This window comes from Dromiciops gliroides, chromosome 2 (genome assembly GCF_019393635.1).
Source record: "Dromiciops gliroides isolate mDroGli1 chromosome 2, mDroGli1.pri, whole genome shotgun sequence".
Lineage (NCBI taxonomy): Eukaryota > Metazoa > Chordata > Mammalia > Microbiotheria > Microbiotheriidae > Dromiciops > Dromiciops gliroides.
In genome coordinates this window covers 509,027,993-509,048,165 of record NC_057862.1, presented here as the reverse complement: position 1 = coordinate 509,048,165, position 20,173 = coordinate 509,027,993, and the positions used below count along the sequence as shown (strand labels likewise).

At 35.8% G+C, this 20,173-nt stretch overlaps 1 protein-coding gene across 10 annotated transcripts in view; it reads right to left on the bottom strand.

Annotated features, from left to right (window-relative positions):
• DLGAP2 (DLG associated protein 2) overlaps positions 1–20,173 on the bottom strand; it is a 1,236,668-nt gene that overhangs the window by 252,551 nt on the left and 963,944 nt on the right. The window contains exon 1 of one of the 10 annotated variants that reach the window (XM_043984246.1): positions 12,664–12,722. The exons of the other annotated variants lie outside the window; for them this stretch is intronic. Coding sequence (XP_043840181.1) covers positions 12,664–12,670 — 7 coding nt within the window. The 5' untranslated portion in view covers positions 12,671–12,722. Of the gene's footprint in view, positions 1–12,663; positions 12,723–20,173 lie in introns of those variants that run through there. 10 annotated transcript variants of the gene reach the window in all.

Genomic DNA, 20,173 nt, shown 5'->3' with positions numbered 1-20,173 from the left:
CAGTGGAGAGAAATTTGAAGCAGGGAGACCAGTTAGGAGGCCATTGTGTCAGTAAGACAGTATAGTGGAGGGAATACTGGAATTGGGGTGAGGAAGATCTGAGTTTGAATCCTGCCCATTGTTATTGTGTTGAACTGGGAAAAATCACTTAACTATGCAACCTGTTTCCTCATCAGTGAAAAGAGAATAATAATAACATTCACTTCATAGGGTTAGTGTAAGGGTCATGAGAAATATGCATAAAGTGCTTTGAAAACCTTAAAGTGTTATGTAAATATTACTACTCCTGTTCTTTTTTCTTTTTGTTTTTTGTTGTTGGTTTTTTTTAGGGGAAGGATGATGACAGCCTAAACTAAAGTGGCTGTATCAGTAGAGAGAGGATGGGAAGTTAGTGATATTTTGGAGGTAAAGCTAGAACCAGAAGGGTTCCCAAAGTACATGTAGTACAATCCCGTGATTTTACAAATGGGCAAGCTGAGGCCAGGAAAGTTAAGTGACTTGTGCAAAGTCACAGAACACTAGTGTAATCAATATGTTGTTGAGCATTTCTATTTCAAAGTCTTATGTTCTGCATATACACACCACAACCAAATTGCTCCTATCATTCTCCCTCTCCCAGAATGCATCTAAAGACAGTCTCAGGAACATGTTAGACAGTAGGGATGTTGGTTTAAATCTCACCATAGGCAAATTCCACAGCAATCTTTCTCAAGTGAGCCTAGTTCCCAGGTAACAACTGCAACCCGCACAGCAGAAGACTGTCCCCAAAGATTGCCATTCAACTGTATAGCACAAGACAAAGGTAGATGGTTTTGCTAATCACAAGTAACAGTGGAATTTTGGCAGTATCTTCAGAAGTTAGCAATAATTACTTGCTGGAGGGCTTAATTAAGTCAGCTCACAACAGACTGTTGGTTGTTTTCTCTGATTCCATAGTCACTAATCTTGGTGATAGCCCCTATATTGTCAGAGGAGACAGGTCTATCACAAATTCAATATAGCTCTGTTTATATGTATTTAATGACACATTACTAATAGGACTATCATCATTACTAACTGTTCAGATAATATGCAGTGGTTTACAAAGTGCTTTGCTAACAACAAACCTGTGAGTAAGATTATTATCCTTGTTTTGTAGATGAAAATATTAAGACTTCCCCAAAAAGCAAGTAATTATTAGAGAAAGGAATTAAATTTAGATCTTCTGACCCAATGCTCAGTACTTTTCTCACTGTATAATATGACTATGTGACAATATGAAAGGAGAAGGCATTATGTAGTAGAAAAAGCAATGAATCAAAAGTCAAGAGACTTGGATAAAATACTAGGAGTAATTTAGTGACTGCATCTTTTTTTTTCAAACTGATCAGTTGCTTAGAGAGAGGATGCCACTTAGGTTCCAAGCCTGGGGTAACTCTAGGGGAATGAAGATATCCTCTACAGTGATAGGGAAATTGGGAAGATAAGATTTGAAAGGGAAAGATGCTCAGTTTTGAGCATCTTGAGTTTAAGATGTCTATAGGACATCCATTTTGAGATGTTCAGTGGGTAGTTGGATATGTGATAATGGAGGTCTGGAGAGAGGTTAAGATTGCATAATTAGATCTGAGAATAACATGCCTAGAGATGACAACTGAATTCATGTGAGCTGATTTGATCAGTAAGCAAAAATAGTATAGAGAAAGAAGAGAAAGGTGCCCAGGATAGAACTTTAGAGGAGACACATGGTCAGTGGGCATGACCTAGATGAAGATTCATCAAAGGAGACTGAAAAGTAGTAGCCAGATATATAGAAGGAGATAGGAGAATATAGAATCATGAGAAACCTAGAAAGAAAAGAATTTCAATTAGATGGGGAATGACAGTCAAAGGTTATAGAGAAATCAAGAAGGATGAGAATAGAGGGAAGATCATTAGATATAGCAACTCAAAGATGATTTGTAATTTTGGAGAGAATAGTTTCAATCTTTTCATTTTTACAAATGAGGAAAGTGTAGTCCAGGTGGATTACATGATTTTCACAATATCATATAGCTAATTAGGGGGTAGAGTTTCTTTTACCATGGCCAAATCTACCTAATTTTAGGTGATTGCTATGAGGGCAAACTAAGAAAAATTGATTTGAAGTATGTACTTCAAAAAATAAAATGCAAGTGAAAGGTAACGTTATTATGTAAATGCATCATTTTCTCAAATTTTCTCTCCGAAATTGGAGGGCATTTCTAACACAAATTCACTCAAGAGGACAGGCAATATTGTAATTTACCAGTTAACCTCATTTATATACTCAATGGGGCTCATCCTCAACCTCTGATCAGTCCTACAAAACTTGAAATGAGAACAATGACCTATCTCTGTAGTAAAGGACAAAAAATATCCCTGTTTTCTTTGGACTCTCAGAGACAAATGTAGAATTTTCTATGCTTTTCATATATATTTTTACAGGACAATATACTATTAGATCTGGAAAGGGCTTGCATATCATGTTGTCCAATGCTTTCTTTTTATGGGTGAGAAAACTGAGAGCTATCGAGGGGAAGTGACCTGCACAATGAAACATGGCTGTTGTCCGTGTCAGAACCTCCTTTTGAAATTAAGATTGATCTTTCCATTCGAACACACTGTCTTTGTAATGTGGACCTTAAAGTTCAAAAGCCTACTTCCTTGAAAGAGAATTTTCAGAAATGAACTGCAATTTCTTGTAATGGGCTTGATGATCAAGATGGCACAAGAGATGGTGTCTACAGGTATCATTTTTGGCTCCCTCAACTGTCAAGAGACAAAGTATTCAGGAAGTAAAAAGAACAGATGTGTCATATTTATCCATGACTACCAAGAGTATTTCTTCTGATTTTAAAGCTGTACTTTGCCAGGACTCTCCTTGTCTGCCTTCTTTTTTCACTTATTTTTTTTTTCTTTTGGTGAGGCAGTTGGGGTTAAGTGACTTGCCCAGGGCTACACAGATAGTGTCAAGTGTCTGAGGTCAGATTTGAACTCAGGTACTCCTAAATCCAGGGCCGGTGCTTTATCCACTGTGCCACCTAGCTGCCCCTGTCTGCCTTCTTCTTTTTTTTTTTTTTGGTGAGGCAATTGGGGTTAAGTGACTTACCCAGGGTCACACAGCTAGTAAGTGTTAAGTGTCTGAGGCTGGATTTGAACTCAGATACTCCTGATTCCAGGGCCAGTGCTCTAGCCACTGCGCCACCTAGCTGCCCCGTCTGCCTTCTTAATAGGAAGGCTCAACACATTTCTATCTCTAGATGCAATACACGACTGAGTTATACGTTTAGTGTTTTCATGTCCCACACACCCTATATAGGGGAATTAATGTTGCAAGGCAGACTAGATAGAGAAAGAGAATAGATTGAGAGAGTAAGAGAATGCTGCCAGAAATGGGGCATGGGCTAAATGGGAGTCAAAGACACTCTCTGGCTTAACTTCAAGGGATAGAGGGTGGAAAATTTTGAAGCCAGTTCACCTTTTTAGCTTTACTTGACATTCAAAGTCTAAGCATTTAGTAAAATTTTGTAGCTTTTAAGGAAGTAGGCAAAATCTTGTCACAGCCACAATTTCCAATCAGAGGAAGAGTGGTCCAATAGAAAGAGTGCTAGACGTGGAGTCAGAGGACCTGAGCTCACTCATTTACTATCTGTGTGACCTTGATCAAAAACTTTCACCTCTTTAGGTCTCAGCCACCTCATCTGTAAAAAGAATGGGTTAGACTAGAAACCTAAAGCTAGCCTCTAAAGTTCTTCTAGCTCTAAAACTAGGATGCTAGAAATCCCTGGCATAGATTAAGTGATTAATAAATGTTCACTGATTGAGTAGGACCTCTTCCTTACCTCCATAAATGTAATTAGCATGGGGTAAATGGGATAGTGCTCTCATTAGGGTTTGTGATTCTGTGCTCACAATGATTACTATACTTCATGGTCTTACAGAGACACTGGGCAAAACTATCCCATTGGAATTTTCTCATGGAGAAGAATCTTCCCCTTCCAGTTCCAATGATCCTGGGATGGGATTGTTCTCTGGGCTGTCACATAGACATGAAACTATTATCTGTGCCACAGTCCTCTCCATCTACCTATCAGATTGCCTTCTGTGCTACTTCTCCTGTCTGACACCCTCTGGACTTACCTTGGAGCCTTCCAGTCTGTTTTCTCCTGACTAGATTAGCCCTAGGCATAGTTTTAGTTAGTTAGAGTTCTCTTTGTTGCCTTCAGCAAGGTACAGATGTGCTTTGCTGACATTAGGCTATCCAAAATCCAAATTCACAAAGCAGATAAACTGAGGGATAATTGTCTGGATATCAGAAAGGATTCTCTGCTTTACAAAAGGTTTTGTCACAGACCCTTCAAATATTTAGCTCCCCCAGTGCATATGAAATAATCCCATTTTTATAATGTCTGCCTCCACAAATGTTTCTTAAGAAACACATCCATTGAAAAGCAAGGCATTATTATAGCCCAAATGAGGCTGACTTGTCTATTTTCTTGGTTCAACAAGAAACTATCATTTTTTAGACACTTTCTCTATCTTTGTTTTTTTTTTTTTTTTTTTTTTTGCGGGGCAATTGGGGTTAAGTGACTTGCCCAGGGTCACACAGCTAGTAAGTGTTAAGTGTCTGAGGCTGGATTTGAACTCAGGTCCTCCTGAATCCAGGGCCAGTGCTCTATCCACTGTGCCACCTAGCTGCCCCATTTTCTCTATCTTTTAATGAATAATGTATAATTCCATGGGTTTGAGGGAAGCTGTTAAATTCTCAGACACAATGTGTATTGCATCAGGAGAAAAAAATACTAATAACTTTGTATGAGAAACTTGTTCTCTTCATGAAATAATCACATCACAATTTTTAAAGGTCATCCTTCACCACTTTCTACTTATTTCAGCCCTTCAGGTGGCTCATTCAAAGAAGACAAAAAGAAAACCCAAAATTAAAACAAAACAAAACAATGAAGGGGACAAAACTCAGTTAATGCCCTTTTGAAAAAGGAGGAGGGGGCAGAATTAAACATCCAAAACTCATTATGATCAAAATGTACCTTGGAAATGGTGGTCACTCCAATGAGGGCTGAGCACGAGCGAACTCGATTTTATGCTTGATTAGAAAAGTATCAGTAAGTGGCACTGACAAATAATTCAACATTAGAATTTAACACTCAATAAACTCGATATTTCATGGTATGACTCCAAATCAAGTGCTGTTTGATATTTATCAGAGTCAATATCAGTTTTAATGAGTTTTCAAATTTCCTACAGATGTCACTTCAAGCATATCTACAAATTTGCTTTTAGTGAATTAGGTTTGTATGCCCTTACTGTTAGTTATCATTTATACGGTCTCCCAGGTACAAAATCTTATGACATAAAAAAAAGACAACAACTGACCACCTGAAAATATCTGTCAAACCTACTCTTAAAGACCCTGGGAAGAAGGGCTTGATATTAAAATTCACAAAGTCTAAACTTTTCATTTGAGAGCAGGAAAAGATGCAATTCTGGTTTTAAACAAACTTTGGCCATGTACAAAGACAGGACTCATTGGAAAAGACCATGATTTGCAGGCAGATTGAAGGCAAAAGGAAAAGGAGATAGAAGAGGATGAGATGGATAGATAGTATCATAAAAGCAACGAAAAAGAACTTGGACAAACTTTGGGGACAGTGGAGGATAGAAATGCCTGGCGTGCTATGGTTCATGTGATCATGAAGAGTCTGACACAACTGAAAAACACCACCACCACTAAAAAAACCCCAAACAAGCAAAAGACTGGTTTTACAAAGTAAAAAAAGACATTGATTTCAGACAAAAATGCTCTAAAATGAGGATTAAAAAAATTGATCCTGTCTCTAAGACATGATGTCTTTAGAACCATATAATTAAAAGTTTGGGTCATCAACCTGTTTTGGCTACACCCACACTGAAGGAACAAAAATATTTCAAGGTAAAGAAAACATTTTGGATTTGAGAATGTATCTACTAGCCTAAAAATGGTGTGGAGAGTGATTTTCCCTTCTTGATGTCTGGCTAAGTTAATGAGACTAATATAGCTAGCAGCTAACCCTTGAATACTCTAAGATGTTTTCATAATATCTAGATGTAGCCTTTATTATTATGGCAATGGTAGAAGCACAATTCTTGTATTTTCTTGGCAACTAGATATGCTTATCAACATGCTTTGGCTTTATGCTATGGCTTATACATAGAGCTCCTTCTATAAGAGCAAAATGTTCATTTATCACTGGGTGGCTGCAAGGGTTACACACTCATGAAAAGAATTTGATTACCACTGATAAAGACATAGAAACAAGACGGTTTGTCACACAGTTTACCCTGACATTTAATTTGGATTACCTTTCTTTAGTTGGTGGTGAGTGGAATATACAAAAATAAGTCACTGCTCTGGTTACATCTGCAGAGAGATGTGTGCATGGGGTAGGGTGGAATGTGTGTGTGTGTGTGTGTGTGTGTGTGTGTGTGTGTGTGTGTGTCTCTTTGGAAGATTCAAAGACCCTAAGGTAAAACATTTCCAACCCTGAGATTTACTATCATTTATGTTCTCACTAGACATTTACTTTTTCATGATTCTCTTTTATTTTTTGATTCTTTCCTTAAATCCTAAATCCATGCTTCTAAGATACTACCACCTCCCCAGAATGACAAACATGACCTCCTTTTATTACCATTTTCCTCCCTGAATTTCTCTATCTATAAATAAATACTGTATTGAGGTAAATAAAAGTGGCTAAGAGGATTTAAAAGGTGTCACAGATTCAAATTATTAATATTTAATTCATCAATTAGCATCTATTAAGTACCCCTTACCACCTTCTTCCCTGAAATTTCTGTGTATTTGCCTATCTGTAAATAATGGCTGTACTGAGGCAAATAAGGTGGCTAAGAGGATTTAAAAGGTACCATATAAATGCAACTTATTAATATTCAGTTCATCAATTAGCATCTATAAGTACCTATCACTACTTTCTTCCCTGAAATTTCTGTGTGTATTTCCTTATCTGTAAATAAACACTGTATTGAGGCAAATAAGGATGGCTAAGAGGATTTAAAAGGTGCCCTGTAAATGCAAATCTACCATGGATTAGGCACCAAAATGTACATAAGGATCTCTGCAGACAGCACTTTGCCTTAGAAAATCACATATTAACATTATCTGTGTTTTATTGTATTTTATTTATTTTGTTCAATATTTTCCAATTAGATTTTAATCTGGTTCTCTGTGTACTAAGGAGTGTTGGGAGCTGCAAGCTTCCTGGCAGTAGTATTTTTTACTTCTCTGATCTAATCCAACCCTCTCATTATATACATGGGAAAATGAGGCCCAGAAAAGTACATCTGTCCAAATTTGTAGAGGTTTTAACTAAACGAGCTAGAATTTGAGTCCAGCTGCTCTGCTTCTAAATCAATTGCTATTTTCACTACACTACCTGACCATAATACTGTTATGCTCTTATTGCTCCTCCCCCTTTATTTCCTTATGTACTACATGAGTTATTTATATACAGGATTCCTTGGGCCCTGTCTCTAAGACATAATGTCTTTAGAACAATATAATTTAAAGTTTTGGTCATCAACCTGTTTTGGCTAGACCCACACTGAAGGAACAAAAAAATTTCAAGGTAAAGCAAACATTTTGGATTTGAGAATATATCTACTAGGCTAAAAATGGTGTGGACAGTGGTTTTCCCTTCTTGATGTCTGGCTATGTTAATGAGACTAGTATAGCTAGCAGCTAACTCTTGAATACTCTAAGATGTTAAAGTTTAAGTATAATATTCACACAATTCCCTTTTATAAGGAACCCCTTCTCTGTCTTTCAACAAGTTATGAGTGGAACAGGTAGAAAGCACTATAAGCTAAACTAAAGATAGAGATAATCACATGATTTGACTGTCCTAAGTTTCAAACTATAAATAACCTTGGAAATTCAACCTCTCCATTTTACAGATAAGAGGGTGATGAAACGGCATATCCCAGGTAACATGGGTAACAAGTGGCAGGGCTAAGATGTGACCACCCATTCTTAGTCCTTTGAATCAGAATTGCCAAAGTCACTGCAATTATTTTTAATCTCCAAAACATTTTTACACAAATCTAAAACTTGGTTGGACAACAGATTTCTTTTCAGCTTCAACAGTGGCTACCTACCTGGGCTTCATGTTGCAATCAATATAGCCTAAGATCCAATTAGCCAATTTTGGCATCCACGTTGTGCTACTGGCTCATACTGAGCTTGTGGTCAATTCAAACTTCTAATTATTTTTTGCTTATGAACTGCTTTTAAGTTATACTAACTCTGATTTACTATTGAACAGGACAGGGCCAAATGCTGAGACCTGCATCATACCACTAGGCCAGCTACATGGCACAATGGATAGAGTGCTTGACCTGGAATTAGGAAGATCTGAGTTTTAATTTGAATGCTTGCTTAGCTATATGATCTTGGGCAAGTCATTTAACATCTCTCAGGCTTAGTACCCTCATCTGTAAAATGGGATAATAATAGCACCTACCTCTCAGGACTGTTGTGAGGATCAAATGAGATAATATTTATAAAAAGCTTTGCAAACCTCAGAGAGCTATGATAATGGTTATTATTATTATTACCACCATCTTTGGGTGGATATTACTTCATTAATACTTTTACAAACCACTTAGCTGAACTACTATCCAGCCCACAGTTGTGAATCTTTTTAAAGGATATAATGATATACCTTTTAAAATATATAATTTTATTTATTCATTCATTCACTTATTTATCCATTTACTCATTCATTTATTTATCTGTTTATTCATTCATTCACTTATCTATTTATTCCATTTTAAATGAAATACTTTTTAAATTTCCTTTTTGAAATTCAGATATATTATGTTTATAGTATGTGGCTAATAGTATTTTTTTCTTTGGACCTGCTTTTATTGGTACAGAGAATTTCCTCTACTAATGCATATAAGTAGCTGTTCTGTAAATTATGGTCTTAGAGAGTTGCTTAGGAAACTCAGGAGTTAGATGAATTGCCCAGGTTCACACAACCAGTATGTGTTAAGGTCAAAACTTGAATTTCCATCTGAGCCCCACTCTCCTAGTATAGTAACCTTTTCAAAAAAGGAAATGAGAGCGCTATGAAGTTTGAGTCATAGTGAGCCTATATGTTGGCTCCTAATTATCAGCAATTATCACTGTCCTTGGGGTCCTTCCTTAATTTCTCCTGACATCAAAGAGATGCCAGCAGAACACTGTATCTACCTATAATCCTTTGCCATTGTTACAGGAGCAGTTAATCTTTTTCCATCATAAAGTTTTTAGGTAACACTTTTTATTTCTCTTCTTTGAAGATCATCATTACCTATAAGATTGCCACCTCATTCCCTTTATATGCCCAGCCATTCATTTCTGTGTGACGTTCACTTTGCCACCTCATTCCCTTTATATGCCCAGCCATTCATTTCTGTGTGACGTTCACTTTCAGCTATTTAGAGACTGTTAGGTGTCTTGTTTCATTCAACAATGTCAGTAGAACATTGGTATTTGAGAGCTAGACCTTTGTTTCTGGGAGAAGTTTGGAGTCATTACAAAGCTTTGCAGTTTCTTGAAAGCAATTAGATACTTTCTTATCTTCCTCAAGTTTAACTGTGGGTTCGATTGTCCATTTATGTGGTTTATCCCAGATATACATATGGATAGACAAGTTCTATAGGTTGTACATCTAACTTCCTGTCAATCTATCATCATTTAACAAGTATTTATTAAATATTTATTGTGTACCAGACACTGTACTAGGTGAGGGGCATACAAATATAATCAATAAAATATTCCCTATTCCCAAGAGCTTCTTAGGTAATAGATATTCTGTATCTATTGGGTTTTATCCTCGATGGATGATTGGGCCAAAACCTTTTTGATCTTTTTTTTTTAAGAGACTCTGAAATATTCTGGAGCTTGATATAACCAGTAATAGGTCATCTGCAAAAAGGACCTTCTTTAAAGCCCTGTACTAATATGAGTTAGGTGGCATGCAGAATGGCCTTGGAATCAGAAAAGAATGGATGGAGAGTTAATTTCAGTCAGGAAGATCTGGGCTCAATTAATTAATCTTTTTTTGGGGGGGCAATGACAGTTAAGTGACTTGCCCAGGGTCACACAGCTAGTGCCAAGTGTCTAAAGCTGGATTTAAACTCAGGTCCTCCTGAATCCAGGGCCGGTGCTTTATACACTGTGCCACCTAGCTGTCCCTCAATTGATTATTCCTAAACATAATATCACTGTAATCACTTAACCTTGCAGTACCTGAGGTAATTTTATAGTTTTAAAGACTATAAATTGCGTTGTTCAGTTATTTCAGTCTTGTCTGTCTCTTTGTGACCCTATTTGGGTTTGCATACTGGCAGCTCAAGTACTCTATTCACTGTGCCACCTAGTTGCCCATTAGAAATCACAAATCATATGTAATTATATATATAATGATATACAATATATCATAAATTATAAGTACTGTATATAAAAATATAAACTATATAAATTATAAATTGTAGAGTAGATGCTAATCTGTATTGAGAGAGGAAATTTCCCCATTGGAAGATTTTTTTTTACAATTGTCTTTAAAAAAATGATCATAAACATTTTTATTTAAAGTTTTGAGTTCTAAATTCTACCCTTCCTTTTCTCTCTCCCTTACCCATCCCTAAGGCAGTAAGAAATCAGATATACATGTGAATTTATGTAAGAAATGATCATACTAGTAATTTTGCATAAGAGTACTTGAATAAAAGAAAAAATGAAAGAAAGTGAAAAATAACATACTTCAGTCTGTGTTCAATCAAAATCAGTTCTTTCTTTGGAGGTGGATACTATGCTTTATCATTAGTCCTTTGGGATTATCTTGGGGCATTGTATTGCTGAAAATAGTTGTCATTCATAGTACTTCATCAAACAACATTGCTGTCACTGTGTACAATGTTCTCCTGGCTCTGTTCACTTCACTATACATCAGTTCATATAAGTCTTTCCAGGTCTTTCTGAAATCATCCTGTTTGTCATTTCTTATTACACAATAATATTCCAGGGATATTTCTTTATACTAGTGCAATTATAGCTTCAGTAGAAACGGAAATGAGTTATTGTTATTTCCCTCTCTATATGCTCTCAACTATTTTGGTTTATCATTCACTCTAGAATTTTGCAACTGATGGGTGTGAGCCTCTCTATAATCTAAAGAATCCATCTTTTTCCTCATCTTAATTAATAGGGTTAATTATGAAAATGATAACTAGTATTTACACAACACTTTATGGTTTACAAAATGCTTTACAAATATGATATCATTTGATTTTCACAATAACTCTGGGAGGTTTGTGCTATCATTGTCTTCATTTTATACATGAGCAAACTGAGGTAGCCAAAGGTTCAAAGATTGTTCAGGATTACATATCTAATTAGTGTCTGCAGCATGATTTGAACTTAAGATTTCTTGACTCTGGATCAGAACTCTCTCTACTCTCTTAAATCTAGAAGATAATATGTGGATTAATTCTGGAAGAAGATGGTGTGAAATCTGTTAATTCTTTTTTTTATTTTAATTTTTTTTTAATTTTTGGAGAGGCAATTGGGGTTAAGTGACTTGCCCAGGGTCACACAGCTAGTAACTGTTAAGTATCTGAAGCCAGATTTGAACTCAGTTCCTCCTGAATTCAGGGCCAGGGTTCTATCCACTGTGCCACCTAGCTGCCCTGAAATATATTAATTCTTGTCAGAAATATTTGCCAAGTAGATGGATTAAGGAAGTGAATATGCTGTTTAAGTTTTATATTTTTTGTTGTTCATTCATTTTAATTGTGTATAATTCTTCATGACCTCATTTTGGTTTTTCTTGGCAAAGATACTGGAATGGTTTGCCATTTCTTTCTCCAGTTCATTTCACAGATGGGGAAACTGAGGCAAACAGGTTAAGTGACTTGCCCAGGGTCACACGTCTAGTAAGTGTGACTGGATTTGACTTTAGATCTTCCTGCCTCTAGGACCAGCACTCTATCCACTGCACCACTTGGGTGAACATCCAATTGATTTACAATTAATTGCATATTTGCTTCAAATAGCAATTTTCCTTTATTTAATAATGTAATTCAATTTTATTTATTTTTAAATAAATACTATCTTTGGTCATAAACAAGAAACAATTCAAGTCTTCATTTGTGATATCTTGTTGTTCAGATTTTTTGTACCTGAGTTTGCCAGTCTGCAAGGTCTTCATGACCACAAAGATAAGATCATCTTAGACCTGATGCATGACCTGAGGAATGAGGTTTTAAAAAATGTACAAATTCCCCTTACTGTCAGTTGTAAAACCTCCACAAACTTCAATAAAGTGTCAGGATTACATCCAAGTATTTCTGCTATGTATCCCTCTTATCCACTACCTTCAAAATTTCATTCAGCTTTAAAGCTCCCAAATTCACCCAACCTTTGATATTTTTTTTAATGGTTTCACTCTCCAACAACTAAACTGTTACTTCAGCATATGGCAGGACTTCATACTTCAGCTCTAGTTAAACCAATGGATTAACAAATATTCATAGAGTTAGTATGGCATCGGGGCTAGTATGCTGTGCTAGGCTTGAAATCAAGGCAACCTGGGGTCATACCTCTCATGTTTCCTGGATGATGTTGGCAAGTTAATCATTTTGCCTTGGGCAACTACCTACAATAAAACACATAATATTACAAAGGAAACCAATAGTACTGAAGTAGTTATCAAAATATAAAAAGAAACCTAGTTCACACACTCCAGGTTAAAACCCCCTTATTTAGAATGTAATTGTGTACACAGTTACATTTATAATTGATATAATGGTTGCTCATTTAAACTACTTCATGTTCTCCCTTCTACCCACAAAAAGTAGGTTTTTGGTCTCAAATAATATTGAAGCTGTTTATTTCCATCCTTTGAATTAGGCAAATTAGTTTAGCAGTTATAAAAGTAGTGATCTGATGAGCACTGACTAAAGCTAGATACACAATGTTTTTCTGTGTACTATGTCTCTCTCAAAGATGCTTTTCTACCTTTTGAGTGGAGAAAACCATATATGCTGATCATATTGTGATGCATAAGTAATGAAGAAGACATAAAGCTCATTGTCTTTCCCTTCCCACTGAAGATATGGTTTCAGATTATGTCCTTAGAAGAATAAGACATTTTTGAATTAGGAAAAGGTCAGCTACATGAGGCATTATCAACTTTGATGAAATAAAATCAATACATCCCTTATTCACCCTTTCCTTCTTCCCTTGTGAGCTTTCATTTTCTCTTTCTTCTTCCTTCTCTCCTCCCCTTCTACTCCATGCTTAACTTCCTGACAAGGTATTTACACACTTGTTTTGAAAGTTGCAGGCTCACCATATTCTTTTTTAAGCAATATGGTCTGAATCACCCTTCTGCATCCTAAAAAGGTACAGTTTTGAAATAATGAGGACAGAAAATATACACAGACACTTGTGTCTAATAAGAATAATGAGGATGAGGATGATGACAACAATAATAATTATTGATGATGAAAACTAGCATTTCTATAGTTCATTATAGTATAGGAAGTACTTTGCAAACTATTAGAGCTTCTTGACAGCTCTGTCATGCAAGTAAATAGCTGTGATGATTAAAAATTTGAGAAACATAGTTTCTGGTTAATTTAATCATTTTATTAATAGAACCAGCAGGTTACTAATAAAAGGATGGTCATTGGATATCTCTCTCAGACCAAAGACAATCAAGGCTGTGGGACTCACAGTATATATACCCTTGAAAGAGTAAGTGTTTCATCAAACAGCAATCAAATCTAATCTAATGGGTTAAAATTATTTGGAGGTAGGCTATATTAAAATGAAGAGCTATACCAGACCACTCCCAGCCTTGGGCTGAGTGACCCACTCCATGGAAAGAGAGGCCTTCTTATCTAGACAAAATGATCTGTCTTCACCCAAGCTTGAGTAGAATATAATGAGCTTCTGTACTCTAGAATCCTTGCAAGCTTGGAATGGGTCTGACCAAGATGAAAATATTCAATGCAATCTTATTATGAAGAAGAAACTAGACCTCTAAAGGTCAAGGCTTTGGAAGAAGGAGGAAAGCTCTGAATGTCCTCAAGATATCAGTTATTAATAACTGTTTCTCACATAACACAGGCATTATTATTTTATTTTGCATATGAGGAAACTGATGTTCAGATGGGAGAAATGAGCTATCCAGGGTCACAGGTTTAATGAGTGTCAGAGGCAGAACTAGAAGCCAGGACTTGTTGACTCCAAGTCAAGGATTTTATTACACAATACTGTCTATATATATTTTAAAGCACTATGCCCATCTTTTGCCTCTTCAAGAAAAGAAAAGAAAACAAAACAAAACTTTACCCATTATGAGCTTATACATCTGCTGGAAAGTAAACTATTCAAGTCCTCTTAAAGCCTTCCTTTACAGAGGGCAGAAATTGGTCTTCCAACTCACTCCATTTTGCATCTGGTTTCAACCCCACTGAACAAGATGGCCCTGTTTCAGGTACCTCTAGAGCTCCTCCCTCTTCCAGCTTCTTGTATGTTGTCTTTTTCAGTTAGATGGTAAACTCTTTTAGGGCAGAAACATTTCTTTTTCTTATTTGTATCCCCAGTATTTAGCACAAAGCCTGGCACATTGTAGGTGCTTCATAAATGTTTATTGTATTGTTTTGCTTCTTATCAAATATCTTATATTTCAGTGTTTATTTTGTTATGCTATTAACTCCAATTTTTAAATGCCATAGTAGAGAATATCTTTTAACATTATAGTTACTTTTTGAGGATGACTGATGCTGACTGGAAAAAAAGGTTATCTTCATCAGTACTTTTTTGAATTCAGGCAAATTCTACACATTTTGGGGTACATTGCAACCTGAAATCTTTTTCGTTGTTTTTTTTTTGTTAGAGTTCTATGCATTCCTGACATCTTTGTTTAGTGTTGGAGTAGAGCCAAGAAGTGACTTAAATCCAACATAATTTTGTTTTGAGGGAAATGAAATATACCTAATAGAATTGTAGGTTTCTCAGGAGCAGCATGACTTCAAAATAATTTCTGTGGGGCCACTCTGACTCCATCTTAAAGAGATAGGTACCTATCCTGATCAAATTTCAAGAGAAGGAAACTCCTGAAACTGCAGTCATTCCTGCATTGAACACCTGTATATAGCATGAAGCTATGCTAATTATTATAAAAGAATTGAACTAGAATTTTTGTTGGTGAGAATGTCAGACCTGATTCAAGGAAAGACATGCGTTTGAATATTGTCTATGTTACTTGTTAACAGTATTAATTTGGCAATATCACTTATCCTCTCAATGTCAATTATCCTAGAAGTAAAACAGTGCAAAATAGGATGCTACTTGGTGGGAGTTGTTAAGAAGAAAGCACTTTGTAAACTTTAAAGCACTCTATAAATATTATGCCCAATCAAGGATCCTACTACTATTATTAATAACACTACACCCTCTGCCATTACGTAAACCAAAAGTTTCATGAATTTTCTCTGATTTTTCCATAATCTTGACAGATAATGCTCCAATTTCTAACATTCAAATAATCTGTAGCTCTTGCAAGTGAGACTGAATCTCCCTTTTATGGAGAGCTATACCATGCATACTAAGAACCCAGTTAGTAGGGCAGGGAATAAAGTTAGTATACATAAATAATAAATATGAAAAAAAACTTATTTGGTACTCTATTTTCCTTAGGATAAAATATTAACACCTCAGCCCAACATCTAAGGCCCTCCATAATCTGACTTCAATAGATCTTTCTGGCCTTATGTCATATGATTTCCAATTCACAGACTCTGTAGTTGCTAGACTATACTACTAAATATTCCCTGATCTCAACATTCCCTCTTTGCATTTTAATGAGCCATTTCCAAAGCCTGGGGTGCATTCTCTCCCAAACTCTTTTTCTCAGTCTTTCTTTTTAAAAGACTCCATGAAGTCCACCCTATTCCCTTTCCCTCACCCAGGGCCCCTATTTGTTCATGTTTTCTTCTGTATTATTTTTGAACCTGACGTGATAAAATTGTCATAGAGAATTCCAAATAAAGAAACTCTATTTACTAATGTGGATTGACACTTGTTCTGTAATTTATTGAGAATTTCCTGAGTCATTGGGTTTAAATTACCTGCCTAGGTCCACATAGCTTAAATGTCAGTGGTATCACTTGGATCCAGCACTTCCAAATATGAGGACAATTCTCTATCTCCTATGACATTTTATTGTATCATAAATTTTAATGTACCATACATATGCCTATATTTGCTAGATCAACCTCTTATCCTTGATACTTTTTCTATAGATTTTCAGGAACATTCTCTTTGGGCTCTCCTCCCATTCTTACTGTTTCTTCTTAGCCTCATTTATTGGATATTCACTCAGGTTATGGATGTTAACTGTGGGTGTTCCGCCCCACCTCGGTCCCCCCCCCCCCAAGGTTTTCTTCTAAGTCCCCTATTCTTCTATCTCCATACTATTTAACTTAATGATCTCATCAGCTTTCTTGGATTCAAGTATAATTTCTATGCAGATCATTTTCAGACTGTTTATCTAGTTCTAACCCTTCTCTAGACCTCCAATATCACATCACCAGTTACCTATTAGACATCTCAAATTGGATGTCCTGAAGACATCTTAAACTCAATAATTCAAAAACTGAATTAATCGCCCCCCCAAAAAAAACCCTGCTGCCTTCATTATTTTCTTATCACTATCAAGGGCTCCACCATCTTCCTAGTTATCCTAGTTTATAAATCAGATATAATCCTGAACTCCTTCCTCTCCCTCTCTCTCTCTCCTCTTGTATCCAATATGTTGATGACGCATATCAATTCTACCTGTGCAACATCTCTTGCATGTGGCCCTCTCCTTTGATAATGTCATATCCCAGGTGTAGACCCTCATCATCTCACATCTAGTCTATTACAACAGCCTTTTAGATGGTACCTCTGCCTCATTTTACCACTTCTTAAAGTGGTAAAGGACAAAATGAGTCAGAGAGGACAAAGAAGTCCCACCTTCAGCAAGAAGCATTTATTTCTCAGTCAATTGTATTTGCTAGTGCCTTCCCTCTGAGATTACTTCCAAATTATCCTGTTTATACCCTGTTTTACATAGTTACATGTTGTCTCCCCCATTAGATTGTTCATTCTTTGAAGGCAGGGAGTTTGTTTCCCTTTGCTTGTATCCCCAGCACTTTGTACAGTGCTCTTTACAAAGGAAAAAAATGCTTATTTACTTGCCTTGACTTGGATTTTTCTCAGTATAGTGCTCAAGATGGCACAGACCCTCAATACATTCCTTTATTTCATCCTGCAATCAAGTCCTAATATGGAATGCTGGGCATTCCATCTGTTCCAATCTAGGATGACAAACCATTATCCTTTTTAAAAAGTATCAAATATAACCTCCTAGAGAATGAAGGAATGCCCTTCCTAGAAACAAATTCTCTTACAATGGACAAATGGTACAAAATGACTGACATAGCAATATAAATTTAGCCTCTCTAAAGGCCTTCCCTGAATACTTTTCTCATGGAGACAAAACGGCCTTTCCTCTTCCATTGTAATCATTTTGAATGTGAGGTATTAAGGCCACTTTTCTCAGTGATTCAACATTAATTTCACAGAAAGCTTCTTTATCTTTCCTATATTCCATGGTCATTTTCATCATCAAAAAATGACTTTATTCTTACATTTTACTAGATAAACTATAGAAAATGCAGATGGCCTTTTAATTCAAAAGATAATAACAGGGGCATGGAATCTTTAGTATGCCTCTTTGAAAAAAATATATGATTTTTATTCATGTGATTCCAAGCTAATCTCAGGTTTCTTTCCTATCCTTTTTTCCTTTGTATCATTGATAGGTGGCTCATACTTCCCCAGGGCTTCCATGACAGCTCAAATGAAACTTCAGATTTTATCATTCAAAGGAATATTTTTTTTCTCCATAAGGCAGTGGGCTTTGAATCAAAAGTGAATTCTCAGTTATAAGATATTAATGTCCCAAGTTGTAAAATCCTGACTATACCTTGGAAAAAGGAGTTCTAGGGTCTCTCATTACACCATGGCAAAAGGACAATGGTGACAATACAATTAGAAAACTGATCCTTTCTCCAAACTGATTCAACACAATCAGAATATTAGAGCTCCAAGGGATCTTTAAGTCAATAAACATCTATTAAATGCTTCATATGAACTAGCAATCTTGCCAAAGAGTTAGAATTGACAATATTCAAGATATAAGAATTCTTCTAGTCCAATAGAAGTGGTTAAGTGGAACAATAGAATGTTGGACTTGAACTTGAGTTTGAATTCTGTCTCAGCCACTTATTAAGTATGAGCCTAGATAAGCCACTTAGCATCAATTTCTTTGTCTGTAAAATGGTGATAATAATAGAACCTAGAACCTATCCCAAAAGGTTGTTGTGAGAATCAAATGAGGCAACAAATATAAAACACTTTGCAAAACTTAAAGGACTAAATAAATGCTAGATGATTATGATTATGATTATGATTATTTTCCAATTCCCTTATTGTGTAGCAAAATTAAGAACCTGGGAGAATTTAAAAAATATTTTAATAATAGTCTTATGTGGTATCACATATACTGTCTTTATGAAGCCAACAAAAGAATCTCAATGGTATCCAGTCCTGAATCACCAAATATATATTTCTTTTACCTATAAAAAATAGCATCCCTCCTCTCCCCACCTCAATGGACATGTCCCTTGGTCATCTTGAATATAGAATGTCTATTAATTTACTGTTTAAAAATAAATGTTAAGGGGCAGCTAGATGGCGCAGTGGATAGAGCACCGGCCCTGGAGTCAGGAGTACCTGAGTTCAAATCCGGCCTCAGACACTTAACACTTACTAGCTGTGTGACCCTGGGCAAGTCACTTAACCCCAATTGCCTCACTAAAAAAACAAAACAAAAAAATAAATTTTAAAAACTCAACCTTTGGATCATAGATTTAAAGCTTGAAGAAAACCTAGAGGCAATCCAGTTCAACCCTCTCATTATAAAATGAAGAAACTGAGGCCTAGAGAGGTAAAATCTCTTGCTAATATTACACAAGTAATAAGTGGCAGGGCTGAGACTTCTGACTCTAAATGTAGTACACTTTCCATTATACAACACTTCACTTTTGTTTGGATCTACATACAGCATAGGACAGGCTCCAGGAAGTTATCTGAGACTTTGTTATAAATAGTAATTTCCACACTGGGAGTTATTTAGGTTGACAGAATCATAGGGATTCTTTCCCACCTACCTTTTACCCCCTACCAAAATAAGAGGACAAACAAAAATGACTATACACAGCAGGCATTTAATAAATATTGTGGTTATTTTTATATTGTATTGACTGATTTTTAATTGAATTGACCTTTTTATTAAGTGATGGATTCAAACAGTTGTTTTCACCCTGTTAAGTCTGAAATCTTAGAATTTTTCTCTGTTTTACCCTTTTTATGTCAATTCTTTGAAAGAGCAGTGAATACAATGAATTTGGTTTTTAAAAAAATTGTCTTAACCAATACGTCCTGGTTGAATACATACACACAACACAAAAACTAACACTTCAAGACACATCATGGTTTCACGAAATATTATCAAATATTAATATTTGTAAGTAGTACTGGCATTTTACAAGCATTAACTTATTTGTTCACATTACGAGTGCCAATTTTTTTTTTTTATAGAGGACCATGTTGCCACTTTCCCATCAAGGAAACTTTATTAATGTTATAATCATATTATTTCTCTTCTTTTAAATGTTACTGAATATGGCATTATGTATTCACTAAATGCCCACCTCCCCTTCCCCCAGCCAAAAAGTAAAAGAAGCTTTTCTGCTAGATATGCTTTTGACTACTTGTTTTTATTGGGATGGTAATGATGCCTATTTCTTCATCAGTGTCAATCATCATCATGCACAATAAAGAATTCTTTTTCTTTTGGTGTCATATGCAGAACAGCTTAGGATACCATCAACTTAATTTCAACCAATATTTGTATTGTCTTCTTATTAATGTCTATGAAAAAGAAATTCCAGTGTAAAGAGTGAATCTTTGTCACTGAGTCTTATTTAT